At 43.1% G+C, this 14,836-nt stretch overlaps 1 protein-coding gene across 2 annotated transcripts in view; it reads right to left on the bottom strand.

The window, feature by feature from the left end:
• LOC119164298 (serine/threonine-protein phosphatase 4 regulatory subunit 4) overlaps window positions 1-10,836 on the bottom strand; it is a 41,672-nt gene extending 30,836 nt beyond the window's left edge. Inside the window, exons 1-9 of one of the 2 annotated variants that reach the window (XM_037416458.2) lie at window positions 10,374-10,836; window positions 8,649-8,694; window positions 6,858-6,966; window positions 6,037-6,110; window positions 5,501-5,607; window positions 4,371-4,478; window positions 3,283-3,404; window positions 2,148-2,258; window positions 1,442-1,593 (exon numbers count right to left, since the gene is read on the bottom strand). In XM_037416458.2, the coding sequence (XP_037272355.2) occupies window positions 1,442-1,593; window positions 2,148-2,258; window positions 3,283-3,404; window positions 4,371-4,478; window positions 5,501-5,607; window positions 6,037-6,110; window positions 6,858-6,966; window positions 8,649-8,694; window positions 10,374-10,456 (912 nt within the window). In that variant the 5' untranslated portion in view covers window positions 10,457-10,836. The remainder of the gene's footprint in view (window positions 1-1,441; window positions 1,594-2,147; window positions 2,259-3,282; window positions 3,405-4,370; window positions 4,479-5,500; window positions 5,608-6,036; window positions 6,111-6,857; window positions 6,967-8,648; window positions 8,695-10,373) is intronic. The other variant, XM_075871346.1, reaches the window with a different exon arrangement.
• Window positions 10,837-14,836: the final 4,000 nt, after the last annotated feature.

Raw genomic sequence — 14,836 nt, 5'->3', positions numbered from 1 at the left:
CCTACAAGGTTCTGCGCCGTCTTAGCGACGTGACGTACGAAGTCATGCCCGACGCCTCCTCCTGTTCCAAACGTCGGCAGCATCTGCCTGAGACAGTGCACGTGGTCCGCATGAAACTTTACCACTCTCAGTGATGTAAACACTCGATGGCCGCATCTCTACCTGTTGAGCGTCGGGACGACGCTCACTCTGGCGAAAGGGTAATGCCGCGTGCATAGCTGCATTTAGCGGCGAAATAGCGACGACAACGAAGAACGCGGATTTGCTCGAGAGGCGCAGCGCAGCAGAGTGAAGAAGACGACAATCTCAGCGGCCTTCTCTGAGAGCGTCTCTACAAGTCCCACTGTCTGTGTTTTTAAATAAACCCCCTGTAATTTATAACCCGCAACAATATCAATGTTTTTTATATTGAAGTTTGAGAGTATTATAAGCAAATAAACATGAAACCGTAGTTCACTGTCGGTAGTTCTTCGTAAACTTCCAAAATAAAACAAAAATATTTTTCGAATGTTGGATTACCTTCTCGTGTACCACCAGCGGAGCTGAGCATTCGGGAAGTAAAAAGAGAAGAGGAAGGACAGGAAATGTACAAAGTGAATTAGCAAAATTAAAACCAGAGGATTTGCCTCTTGTCTTCACAAGGAGGGCACCTGAAAGTACACAGCAGGAGGCTGCACAATGAACAGTCGCTAAGAGAGTTCTGTCATAACAAGCATCGATGCGCCAGCATTCATTCTTGAAAAAGATAGAACAGCCATTAACCTGCATTACAAATTTGTTTATGTTCCTCCTCAAAGAAATCAGCTCTAGTCCATACCACCTCCTACCTACTATCGCTTCCCACCACCTCTTACTATCACTTCCCAATCGCTGGCCTAACTTCGCTTCTTGGTGAAGGCCTAAACTGCACCACAAGGAAAGCCAAAGTGCAAACGCCCTCTGGCTCCTATTTTTATCTCAAATCTATCTTAAAACTTTCGCTCAGAACTAAGGACAACGCCGACATTGACACCAGAACATCTGCCGAATTCGCAAACCTAATGCGTGTCAGTCCATATCACACGAATGTAAATTTATTAAATTTAAGCAACATGCAAGTGATACATACATTTGCCCTTGATGTGCAACTTTGCAACGGCACGAGTTTTTTCTGGATATGTGCTTTCACGGTATGCCAATCCTACGCTGCAGCAAAATTTTATTTGTTAGTGGGGAGTTCCTATTAGGTCAAATATACTACTTTTCACTCATTCCGAGTGCTTCAATGTTTCAAACAACTTATAATTACATCAAAACAAATTAAAATACTGTAATCATTCGAATATTTCAAGTGCTTGAATATTTTTCCAAGCTTAGATATTGGTCTGCATATCAGTGCAGTTCTGGTAACTCTATGCATGCGACAGAAAGAGGGGGAACACAATTTCGATATCAGCCTTACAGGAAAAAAGTGGGCACAAATCCGGCGACATCGGGCACCAATGCCGTGCATAGTGGGCACTTTGTCCGGGCTGCTCTTGTTGCAGGCGCTCAGTCCAGCAGACGACAGCTCCTGGTACAGCTCTACAAGCCAGCCGCTTTTCTCCAGAATTCCTGCAATATTGCTTGCGTGTGCGGCCCTGACAAATTGGTCTCATTTTGGCCAAAGCGACCAACTGCCAAAGATTGATTAGCACACCTACCAACCTGGTCCCCTAGAAATACAGCAAATCAGTAAAGCAGAGGTTGGCGATGTGACAGAACAAATCTGGTGCACATATTAATTTGGCATGTTCTTTGGGGCCACAACAACAACAAAAATGAATGACCGCCACTCCCGATGCGTCTTTCTAATGTACATGTTCATTTCGGAGGAGTGTATTCTGTTTCTCGAGAAATTAGTCAAAGTTCAAGAGTCTCTCAGGCAAATCAGGATAGTTGGCTGGTATGTTTACTGGAAGCGCATGTTTACTGCAATTATTATTGCTCCTAAAAATGCCAGCCTTGCTTCATAAAAATTCGAATATCTTGCTATCGCATTCATTGCCTGGTTCTTTTGGCAAAACTGACTTTTTCTGTAAAAGCTCTCCCATCTCCATCTACTAGAGACATCCTACCTTGTTTGTGGGACGTGGGTCCATGCTCACACCGTCGACAGGTTTTCTCACCTGTTGGCAAATGGCAGAGTGGTCCGATTTGTGTGGCCAGAAAAGCCAACTCGCTGCCTGAACCTCGCTTCCACCGAAGAACCAGAGACACCAGACTGTCCCGGCATGGCACTAATATAGAGGAGTAGCAGAACCGGCTCAACAAACTACTCTTTAACAGAAGTTTAAACGACATGAGGGAGAAACGATTCATTTTCAATACACTCAAACCATGGTATAACAAACCCGGATATAACGAAGTAAATGAAGAATACTTTTGCGATCGATACAAGGCAAAGAATATACTTTTATAACAAGTTTCTTGATATAACAAACTTATTTTCATGTGAGAAGCAACTTCGTTAGAATAAAGTTTGAGTCTACCTTTCTTGAGCACAAAAAAAAAAAAATGCCTCTCATACTCAAGGAAGATGCTTGGCAAGCACAAAAAGGTGCACAAAAAAAGAAGGTGAACGGTGACACTACCTTGAAATTCCAACAACTACTCATGAGGTCATTGATTTTTATAGCATCTTTTCAAGCATCTATATTTATATTTATGTAAACAAGATAGATTGGGGTAAAGTGTAACGAGGACATGACATAGTTTTGTTTAGGAACAAACATAAGTGCCAAAATACAAAAATATTAGGTTTTTGTAAAACATCTAGTGCTTTAAATACTCGGATGTGTATTACAATATTTGAATTCACTTTGCATGAGTCAAGAGCTTCCAAATGTTCAAAGCATTAGAAGTGAACTAATAGACATATTTTGTCGTATGTAGCCCCCTAAGAAAAGTTTAACTGCAGCGAAGGGCCACTATACTTCAACGTTAGGTGGGCATATAAGCTTCACCTTGATTATATTTTTCCATTAGCTTACATGGGCCAAGTAGGGCAAATTCGAAAGCATAACATATTTCACCTCTCATAAGCACCCACTACTACTTCCATCCTGCCGGTATATGTCGCTTTGAAGTTATTCAACGCTAACTACTAATTTCTTCAACTTTACTTCGAACCAAAAAATAGAACAGTGTGACACCAAACTAACAAAACAGCATTAAAGTTCCGATGCACTCTTGTGCAAACCTTTTCATTTTTTTTCTTTGGTTGTGAGAGTATACTAAAAGCGAAAAGAATAGAAAGCATACCGTCATCCAAAAGGCCTAGCATGGTGATGGTAGCTTCCAGAGCAGCACGTCGAACGGCACAGTCCCCGTCACCCGACAGCTCCAGCAGGCAAGGCATTAGGTACTGCTTTGTCAATCCCAGCCTGCAAACCATATGTAGCACTGAGAAATCCCTGCCGTGCATCACTACACCATTATCATTGACGTAGATTTCATTCTGTGTATATCAATGGCCTCTTTCCCGCCTCTGGTCACTCCGATTTTATGCCAGTTTAGAAGTCTATACAGGAACTTTGAATTCAGGAATCGCACCACATCAACAAGCTCTACACTTATTTGTAAAGCAGTGAATGGAGACAAGGCGCAAAGAAAATGAACAGACAGGACAACTTCGGCAGCATTAGTTCTGTCTTTTCATTCCTTTTGTGCCTTGTCTTCATGCATTGCTTTACAAGTAAACATGAAATATCCCTAACTCACCCAACTTTCAACGTTACTAAGCTCTCTGCTATCCTAACCTGCACTTCCATGTCTTTGTAAATCATTCCTTTAGTGTAGCACAGTTTCAAGTAAGCATTTCAAGTAAACATGTGTATGAAGTTCATAATGCCAACACGAACAACAATGCCGATTGTGACAGCACTACTAGCCTCGGCTGCGCTCTAAAGTCGAAAAAAGACTCTTTACACTTTAAAAGACTCTTTAAAAAGTTCCCTTTTTCTCTACGGGCCTTTCGGTGATCGCCAGCATTGGCCATGACGTGAACTGTCACGTTTGGTGATGTCATCCAAAAAAAAAATGAACCTGTCTGTTAGCTCACAGGTAAGCACGTTCAACACTCTTCCTCATAAAAGGTGCACTTGGCCAGAAGGCGTGACGAGCCAACGAACGGAGCCTAGCGAAAGAAAGTGCAGAACAAGCGGGGGTGCCTCTTTTCGATCATCGAACACACGTGACTTCGCTATTACGACCTCATTCTGAAAATTTCTCGTGGCTACGTGCTCGTTGACGATTCGTGCACAATGGCAATGCAGCAACTAAATTTCGATCTCAGGGTGGGTTAGGGGGACACTTGAACTCCGTCATAATGGTAAGAGTTAGGCACTCACCCGACGGACCGAGTGAGAGCCCCCAGCTGACAGCACACACTGGACCGGACTTTCGGGTCTGGATCCTGGCATAGGGACTCGGCCAGTGGCAGGAGATCCCTCTGTACGCTTGTGTTGTAGACATTACCAACAGGATAATCAAGTTGCAACCATTTATTCTGCTACTAAACATAAGTACACCTAAAAAAAAGTCATAAAAACTCTGAGACAAATTGTACACAACTATGCACACCATTTGTGTTCACTGTAATTGTGTAAACTAGCGACTAAAATAAAGCCCGACACATAGTGCTCTGGGTGAATTGAACTTCTTACCTAATAAATACATCTTTATTTAATTTTATTTTGCAGTGTACTGCTGAATATAGCCACTTCGCTGAATGCAAGACTAGTTCAACATTCTATTTCCCGCGAGATACATCAAAAGTATAACATTTTATAGCTCGAAATGAACATAACCGAAAACAAATTTGCACTACGTTTTCAGCTTTAGGCTTACTCTACTTAGACAAGAACAATGCATAAATGACATTAGAAGAAATAGATATTTAGTTCCAATTTAATTAACATGAATCTCTTTGAAACCTATAAATCAATGTAGGAAAGAAGAGTAACTTTAGGAGATGGTTTTCTTTGTCAGACACTATATTATTGAGAACAAACAGCCTAAGATGCAAAGAAAAGTGTAGGGGACATGCTTAGAATAACTTATAATATAAAAGTGAAAAAGAAAAAGTTGACGAAAAGATAACTTGCCGCCGACAGGATCCTAACCTGCAACCTTCGTATGATGCGTCGGATGCTCTATCACTAAGCTATAGTGGCGGTCATCTCACTGTCTACTTTTTGGGGTATATAGGTGCATTTAAGCGGAGGAGCGTCGGTCAGCGAAGGGTATTGAGGGCGAGTAGTGAGCGCAAGGAACGTAGCGAGGGTGCGAAAGAAGCAACTCTCTTGTCTTTGAGCTCACGAGGATTTAAGGGCCCTTTAAGTAAAGGTGTGTTGAACTTTTCCCTTTGTTGAAAGTTTGCTTCCCAAGCCTATTGCTCACTGAAAAACAATTTCGGGCCAAACTATAATCTCCGGCACCTGGGTCTTCAAGTAAAATGAGAGAGCTTAATAACACTTACACAGCTGGCTCCAGCAGCGCAGCCACAGCACCTAACAAACGGCAGGAGACGAGACGAGACAGGGGCGACTGGGTCAGCTGCCCCTTCTGCACAGCCACAGGCAACACCTGCAAACAATTTTAGTTGCAGACATGATACATGCGTGTTTGTATACGGCAACTTAGTGAACTGTATTAGGCAGTGATCCTTCTGCCCTCCACACATAGCTAACCTGGATACTTTATACATTGATGTATAATGTTCTTCCCATATAAAGCGTAAACTGCCACAAAGATGCGTTTCTGCTGTTCCCATGTTTTTAAGAAAATCAGGTACACCGTGGAAGTCATGCAGCATGCCTTAATGGTGATTCTTCTTTCTGAAAAAGCAATGTGTTGTTTAACTGAGACACAAATAAATCTAGTATCATTGTGGTCACAGGCATAGAGGCACACCTCATCATTAATCTCAAAATAAAACCCCCCCCCCCCCCCCCATATTTCATCTATTTCAAACAATCTTGAATGCATTCCTTCAGTCAGGAATGCCTGACCCACCTGCTGGGATATTGTGGCCCTTGGTAGAAGTTCAAGAACATCCAATAGTGTGTCCGCCCAGGCATTGGCCACCACTAATCAGATTGTAAGATTAAAAAAAAAAGAAAACAAATAAGATGGCGACAAAGATTTTGTCAAAACCAACATCTAGCAGCAGGACCATTATCTAGTCTAGTATTGTGACAAATCAAATAGAGCCAACAAAAGTGGAAAAACTGTGTTTACTTTCAATCTACAAAGAAGGCAACCTCAAGCAATGTAGGTCCTTATGCACTGCAAAGTTCACAGCTTTTATTTTCAGGTGGCTTTAAGGCTTGTCAGATACATAGACCACAAGGTACCACAAAATGAAAACATCACATCAGCCAGATGCGAAGCGAGAAATGTCTACACAGTGATGCCACGAGTATGACACTAGAGTAGAACCGCTTGTCAACTGAAGCCTGACAATGACAGGTGTATGTGCAGAAAATCACAATACGTACATTACTACATTTCGAAGCATTTTGCACTTCTTAAGTGACTGTGACAGATACTGAATGGCGAAACAAAAGAGTATCAGGCAAATTAAGGAACTTTCCAATGTAAATCACTATTAATTTGAGATTGTGGTGTGCTTAGAGGCACCTTTGGGCGAACATCATGCTTAGGTTTTACGGAGTATTTTTTTCTTACTGCACAGAATGTAGAGGTGCTCAGTGGCACTGCAGCGTAAGCTCTTTTTTAGGGACCTACTTGCATTTGGGGAGCATGTTCGCCCCGTACATGCGCAGTAGAAGACTTTACTTTCCAACACACTGGCACGCTACATGCGTACTCACCAGGGTCTCTACTCTCAACACTGGATAGGATGCTCTGCAGAAGCGACTGAGCGAAGGACTGGGATACCAGCGTGCCCCCGTCAAAGAGTTGAGCCAGTGACTTGCCATCCTGCACATTCGAGTTTCGGTTGGCGGTCACAAGTGGCCACAGTGCTCCGACTTTACTGACAAGAGTAGGAGTACCGATTAGTAGACCAACTAGAACCGGAAGCATGTTTTATGGAGATGTTGAGGAGATGTACTAAAACAGTGCCGTGATGACAGGGCTGGGGTCCATGAGCAAGGCTGCATTTGCCAGATGCAATTTATAGAGTATGAGTGAAGAGCCATTCGGAATCCAACTCTTAGACAGGTACTGATGCCAAACTTTGAAGCTGTATTTTTTCCACCATGCAAATCACCTGTATACAAAGACAGCTTCAAGCAAATGTGAAGCTGAGTAAATGCCGACAAGATGTTTTATTTTGCTTTTAAAGTCCATTTTCGGATGGTGCAACTACTGATATCCCTTAGTGTATCATTGGCTACAGTAATAATTCTGGCGACTTCAGACACCAGCATGGCTAGTTGCTATGACGTCAGACGGCAAGAAACGCAAAATGGCCTCTTATTCATCGCCAATGCAGCCACTGAGTGAAGCAGTTGTTGTCACGTCACAATATCTAGTGTGAGCACACGACAAGAAGCTTATACCGAGTTGCGACATCCAGGTACATTAGCAACTTCATTCAGCTTTGAAAAACAAGCTGCAATACCTTTTTTACATACCTCATTTAATTTTCACCCGCTCACTTTTTAGACTTTGGAGGGCTTGGCCCTCTGAACAATGCAAAAAAGAACCAGCAAAAGAATGTTTTAACATCAGTATCCCCTTAAAGCCTACCCGTCGTTGCATACAAAGCACGGTACTTGTCAGAATAAACATTTATTTAACTATCTATCTATGCACACATGCGCGGCCAGTAATCCACTACTGTTACATTACCAATAATTTTATTCCTGCTATTGCTAAAATATGGCCGCCTCTTGCTGAGCGCTCCTGTGACTGTCTGGTTTTCTGCTCTAAAGTGACATGTGATGAAATGCTGTGGACATTACCCCAACCATGCCCCATAAATTAAGTCGTACTACCGAGAAAGCACTTTCAAAGTGAGCCACAATTTCACACCATTGAGCCAGTACTAGATTACCTGTGTGTCTGTGTAATATCATGGAAGCTGTAAGTTGCCTTTTACGCTGTCACTCTTGGTTATTTTTTATGTATTTAATGTTTGAAGTTCTGACTATGTACTTCAATAAACTATTAGGTGAGCTAACAAAAAATTAATTTCCATTGATTGATATGTAGGGTTTAGTGTCCCCAAACCAGCATATGATTGTGAGAGATCCCGAAGTTGAGGGCTCTGGAAATTTCGACCACCTGGAGTTCTTTACCGTGCACCCAAATCTGAGCACCCGGGTCTACAGCGTTTTCACCTCCATCGAAAAGTTAATCTTTTGGACTACTGTATTGCGGTACTAGGGTATCAGAAGGCACATATGCAGTTCAAGCCTTAAGAGAGATGGCATTACAACTACTAGGCAATTAACTCAAGCACTAATTTATCCTTGAGCCAAAACAGATTGCGACTTAGGCACTTGTTAGTTATGTACTGTAGGAACCAATCAGACAGTACATGTTTTTGCGCAAACTCCTTTCACTCTCAGAGGCGTGCCGTGCAAGCTAAAAAAAAATAAGATACACATACACTAAGAAAGGCACACGTAGCTGACCATGTAACACACTCATACCTGTGATGTTGTCTTCATCGTCTGAGTGTCATGCTCGTCAGGGGATCTGTCAAATGAACAAAGAACAATACATTGATATAGGTAGAAGTGATAAAAAGGAATGCATGCAAACATTGTAGGTGTAGTGATTATGGTGCTTAAACATTACATTAGGTATACATGTTTGAGGTACTATTTAAACATGCAGATAATTGGAAGAGGAAATGATTCGCCAATGGCAGCAAAAACCGCATGTTATGCACGGCAGATGCAGTTTTACGGTCACTAAAGGCCTCAAAAGACTTTTCTCAATGGAAATGTAGGGTGATGTTCGAGAAAACTTCTTTGGGATGAGACGTGGGGCATCCCCTATCTTTTTGTGCACACTCATAGGGGTATGTGTGGAAATAATGTTTGTGTTACGTTGGCGGCAGAGATGCGCCGAAGACATGAACAAGTCGGTGTCACCAGGCAGAAGACAGCGTTTATTAACCGCTTGAAACTTATATCATGAAAGAGGGGAAAGGGACGGAGAGGGAACAAAGAGAGAGAGAAGACGCATGCACGTGCTGTTCTGCGTCCACTTCGGCAACCACTGGCATTGCAACACTTCTTCCGCCTTAGTAACCATAACGATCCGCCAATTTTTTCCTTCTCGTGGACCGTCGTATTAGTTGTGATACTGCAGACGCATTCTTGGCGTCTTCGGTCGTCGCTTCGTACTGTTACATTGGCAGCAGCCGGAGACATGAACTAGTCAGTGTCACCAGGCAGAAGACAGCGTTTATTAACCGCTTGAAACTTATCATGAAAGAGGGGAAAGGGGAGGAGAGAGAACAAAGAGAGAGAGAAGACGCATGCATGTGTGCTGTTCTGCGTCCACTTCGGCAACCGCTGGCGTTGCAACAGTTTGACTATGCTTTATTTTCATAAATGTCTGTGCAAGAAATAGTTGTAAGAGTTCTAAGTATTCCAGTTGCATATTGCAGTTAGACCGAGTAAACACGCCCAACAAATCACTCCATCGACCACACTGGTCTTGCACAATCAGGATTGTAGCGACAAATGCCTATCAGTTGGCACCTTTTAGTTGGTCCTTGAAGAAATATGATGAATACGATTGGCTCAATTGCGAAAGGAGTCAATCGCACTAAAAAAAAAATTAATCCCAAATGGCTCACGATAAAAAGCACCACAGGTGTCAAAAGGAGCGTACACTTTCGATCTTGATTACTAACGAGCCAGTTCAAGATCACATCGCTCACCCGTGCAGCTGGCCAATGACGCGAGGCACCTACATCACGTGGGTGTCACCCGGCGCATTTTCGATCGCGATCAAGTTTTTCTACCCTGATTGGCTCATTTGCGCAAGTGGAAGAGAGCGAATTTCGGTCTAGAAGTTAGTTATGAAATGGCCTTACCACTACCATGATCAGATTGTTGGTCAGTGATTGGCTGGCTACCCAGCGCAGCTTGCACCAACGAACCATTCACGATCGATTGGGACCTGCTTGACACCGGCGTCACTTGGGCGCCACATGATGCACTTTTGATCGCGATCGAGTATCTTCGTCGAGTTTGGCTATGTGCTTAATTGAGATGAGGAAAGTTCGCTGTCCATAACTGCGATTCCGATTACTCCAATGAACTGTCGACGCACGGTTGCCGACGAAGTTTGCCGCGTTCGTGAAGTACGGCACTGCATGGAACGGCAACATACTGGATCGAAACTCGAGTAGTACTCACTCGCAGCTGTCCTCAGCCGGCGTCAAAGGCGGCGACGAGCAAGCCATGTCGCGCGACTGATCCGACGCATTCGCTGGCACCATGGCCCAAATTAGCGTTCCCGGGGTCACTCATAGAGCGGCGGCCCCAGCCTTCTCAGCCACAAAGAAGAGTCAGTCGTCCCGCGTCAGCTGTTGGAGTTGTCAAGCGCATCCCAAGTCGACGTTGCGAAAGACTGGACGCGCGGCTGCAGCGCAGTCGGCGCGCTACGCGAAGTAGTAGTAGGCATTTTTTTTCCTCGTTTAGGGAGTTCCGTCGCTCAGATATTCACGCGAACGAGTAACCGGTGACGTTCCTTCATTCTTCTTTCTTTGTATCATGCAGCGCTATAAACGGAAGCAACTTTTCAAGGACGAAAACGACTGCGGATCGTCATCCGTCGGCGCCCCAAGAGCAAAACTATGAATAGCAAAACCAAAACATCTAGCGAGCCCCTGAGAACAAATGCAAAAACAAGAACTGAAATGATGATGATGATGATAAATACTTACATCTCTAAGTTAGTCTGTGAAGGTGACGTTCAAGACACATCTCCAGCTTTTAAAAGACGAGCTGAAATCCCGTATTACTAAAAAAACTATCATTTTTTTACGGCAACTGTATCCAGGTATACAGTTGAAAAGCTGACATGCCACACGCAAGGGCTTTCGAACAAGGCTAAACTTTAGGTCAGTTTCGGTTTCGTTACTTTCAACATGTAAAAGCATAGCCTTCAAGATTGGTACTTTTTGAAAATGGTTGCTTGACTAGTACAGCACTGTCGCCGCTGGTATCGAGATACCTCGCTTACAGCCCTCAATGAAGCGCTCATAAATTGCACACATCACTGAACTGCTCCGTAGACGTCACTAGCACTTGCGTTGTCGGAGTGACAGTGCCTTATTTCTTCAAGGTGCACATCACCTTTTTGCAAGCGGCCGCCGGGGCTTAGGTGGGTACTATTTTTAACATTGCCGACTTACCGACGCGGAAAAAGAAAAGCTAATGGCATCCTGCATGGTTTTGATGGATTAGTCGAGTCGGCCAGGACCAGGAAAGCTATTTAATGACTCTGGTCGAGCCAATATAACGTTGGCCCAAGCTATTATTTCTTGTTCTCCGGGTGTTCAGAGGTCCGTCGAGGGAGAGGCTTCGGTGATTGGCGCGAATTGCCACATCGGCAGAGTTTGAAAGCGCAGCATTTGGCCAACTCTGTGCTATATGCCTGAATTTTTTATAAAATGGTTCGAAGAGGCAAATGAAAGCAAGTTGTTTAAAAATTGATAAGCTGTTTATTGTGCCTCATCCAGAGCTTGAGGTGCTATCTTCACCGTCGCTTCAAAAATGAGACGTCGTAGAGAATGAATCGTGAACTGGAAACACCAGAAAGCACTCTCACTCCACACAAGTGATCATACAACGAGAGCGTCCGTCAACGTGAAGGCTTGGGCTTTAAGGCCAGATCCTGGCCGTCTAGTGCGCCCCCGACAGGGCCACGTACGTGGGAGTTGCCATGGGGCAATATGAGCATCTGCACTGGGATATAGTTTAAGCTGATTGCACTCTCTCTCTCTCAACAGGAACAGTAACGCTGTCTTCTTCGCTCACTGGCACAACAAAAACAGCGCTTTCCGAGGAAGTGCACTATTGCAATTAGCTAACGGAGGTGCCGCAGCAAAACGGATTGCGACAACGCTAGGCCTACTTCCGCTTGGTCTTCTAAAAAACACCACCACCATCATACCTTTCTACACAACATAGAAACCTCTTTTTTTTTTTTACAGGAAGGTGGGATTCGCTGGACTAATCGTTTCCGTTCTTGATACTACGTCGCCGCAATGGACAACAACTTTGGCTACACGGCTACACAAAATCAAGGTGGCCCATAATATTTTTATCTCCGTAGGGTATGCACGTGTTCACAACAATTGTGTTGAGTAGATGATAAAACATATCTTTCTGGTCACCATTGGTTTCATGCGGTCCCCTGCACTGATGTGCTTATCATAATAAAGGGGTCGTCATCCTAATTATGCGTATCTTTTTGAATTTTTTGAACTTTTCTATTACAATGCAATAGAAAAAAATGCATATAATACAGGAGGAGGTCCCAAGGTGAAAACTTTCCGGGGGACCTCCTGTTAGAACAAGTACAAAGAACGTAAACAAAGATTTGACAACTAAGAAAGTATTTCAATATAACAAACTAGCACATATGTACTTACTTATCAATTTGTACTGCTTCATCTTCCCTTCAGGCTTTTGGTCAGCATAGCTGGATACACGTTGAACGAGTTACTTGGTCATCTCGTCACGGAGAAAAGCTTTCTCGTCGGTCTCTTTAGCTCCTAATATGCTTTTCAAAACTTGTTTTGAAAATAAAATGCCTCGGAAGCTACCAAAATGAGGAGGAATGCATTTTTCGCGTTGCTTTTGCCGCTATTTTAACTTTTATGAAGTCGCCCTCATATGGGGCACGTGTTTTCGCAGCTCTCCGCTATACTGCATCTTTCCAAATCATATCTTACTTTTCTAACGTGCAACAATTATAATTTATCATTATAGTAGTGTTGCACTGGATCGGCGATGTTTGGCGCAATGGTTGTGACGTCTGCTTTTTTCTTATTTCAGCCACGCACACAATCGATACGCAAAGGTCGCAAAAGTGAAATCGGTTCGTGATATTGGGATGCAGTAGCCGTCGTTCAAGCATTGCGCTAATTGGCACAATACGCAAGTTTTCCCAAAACAATGGCAGCACAGCTTTTTGTTGGCGTCATCTTGGTTCGGACATTCCCGTTCGCAGGCGCAGCCCGACGTGCAGCAATTATAGGGATGATAATTATCAACTGACGGTATCTGGTCCAGAAAAAACTCAGAAGACACCCCGTGCCCCCCGGCTAGTCCCACGTAGAGACCGCCAAGCCGAGCATGACGGCCTGATATCTGGCACTCTGGACGACTCAGTTTTTCTTTACTGATGATGCGGCTTGTGTGTATATTCTTCGTAACATGTATGGGTAAGGTTTTTGTTATTAAATGTGGAGCAATTCTTGTCAAGCCAAAGCAAATTATTGCGTATCTATATATATGTTAATGTACACCACCGTGCTTTCGTGGCTGCTTCATTAACTCGTTGTATACCGAAACTGGCATGGTATGACAGGAGCGTATGATGAACATAAATGACTGGTCATAACATGAATGTTATGCCGTATACGTTACAATATTCATGACACGGTCTTCGTGACCTCACGACCGTTTGACTTACACCGAAATACGCATGGCATGACACCTCTTTGTTAAAAGTCTTTCGACTTCGTAAAAGACCGCTTACTTAAAAGACTTTTTGCGCGCTCGTGTGACAAAGGACAATTGTAAATGACAGGTTATAACATTAAATCATGTCACGCACCTCACGGTAAGTATAAAGCAGCGTTCGAGCTCTCGTGCGGCTTGATCTAGTTAGTATATACTTAAATTGACAGTACATGACGTGGGTACATAACACAAATGACTGGTTAAAATATAACCTGTCATGCATAATATGCACGTCATGGCAGACATAACACGGTCTTGTCATTTGACAGCTGCTTCATTCACTTGATATATCCTGATAGGTACAAAATATGTGTATGACAAACAAATTACAGGACATGACAAGTATAATGATGTCATGTACGTTATTATATACGATTTCACAGCCGTTTAGCAACTGACATAAACCAAGTTTTCAATACGTAACATTAGTAGATGGCCAACATTATAACTTGTGACGTGAATAGCACGAAGCCATTGTCATGTACGTGATATATACTACATGACAATACGCTGCCATAGTGATAATTTTATTACCTTCCTATTCAATAAATTGGACATCAAATAATATGCATGTATGGCTGACGTTCAATTACACAGCTAGATTTTAGCTTTATATCTATTATGTATCAGTTTTTTTTCTGCTACACAACCTAGGCCCATTTTCAGGTGGTCGGTTTCTTTGGCTGTCCTGCGAACAAGCCTTCTCAAGAATTATTTTCGTCGGGACGTCTCTCTGCATTTATTTCTGCCTTGCTTTGATTGTGCGCTTATACCTTATTACACATGCATTTTCCCCACTAATTTCTTGAAGTGCAAGAACGACTACTGTTCTTAACTGCATGCCATCCTCGTATTTGAACACTTCACATTACCTGTAATACAAACAATAAAAAGGTAAAAAATATGCCCTTTTAGTTTTGTGCATGTTCCAGAGGCATAGCCAGAATTTTTTTTCTTAAGGAGGAAGGAGGGATAGGCGGGGGGGGGGGGCATGAGCCCTGTGTGCTACCTTCTGGCTAAGCGACTGGTGTCTTCATGATTGTCTAAACAAAAAAAATTAAACACACAATATTTTTATGCATAATGGGGTAAATAAAATGAGCATGGTTCTCCAGCTTTTTGCC

Source organism: Rhipicephalus microplus, chromosome 8 (assembly GCF_043290135.1).
Source record: "Rhipicephalus microplus isolate Deutch F79 chromosome 8, USDA_Rmic, whole genome shotgun sequence".
NCBI classification, from domain to species: Eukaryota; Metazoa; Arthropoda; class Arachnida; order Ixodida; family Ixodidae; genus Rhipicephalus; species Rhipicephalus microplus.
Note: the sequence above shows the minus strand (reverse complement) of the source record. Positions and strands in the feature narration are given on the sequence as shown.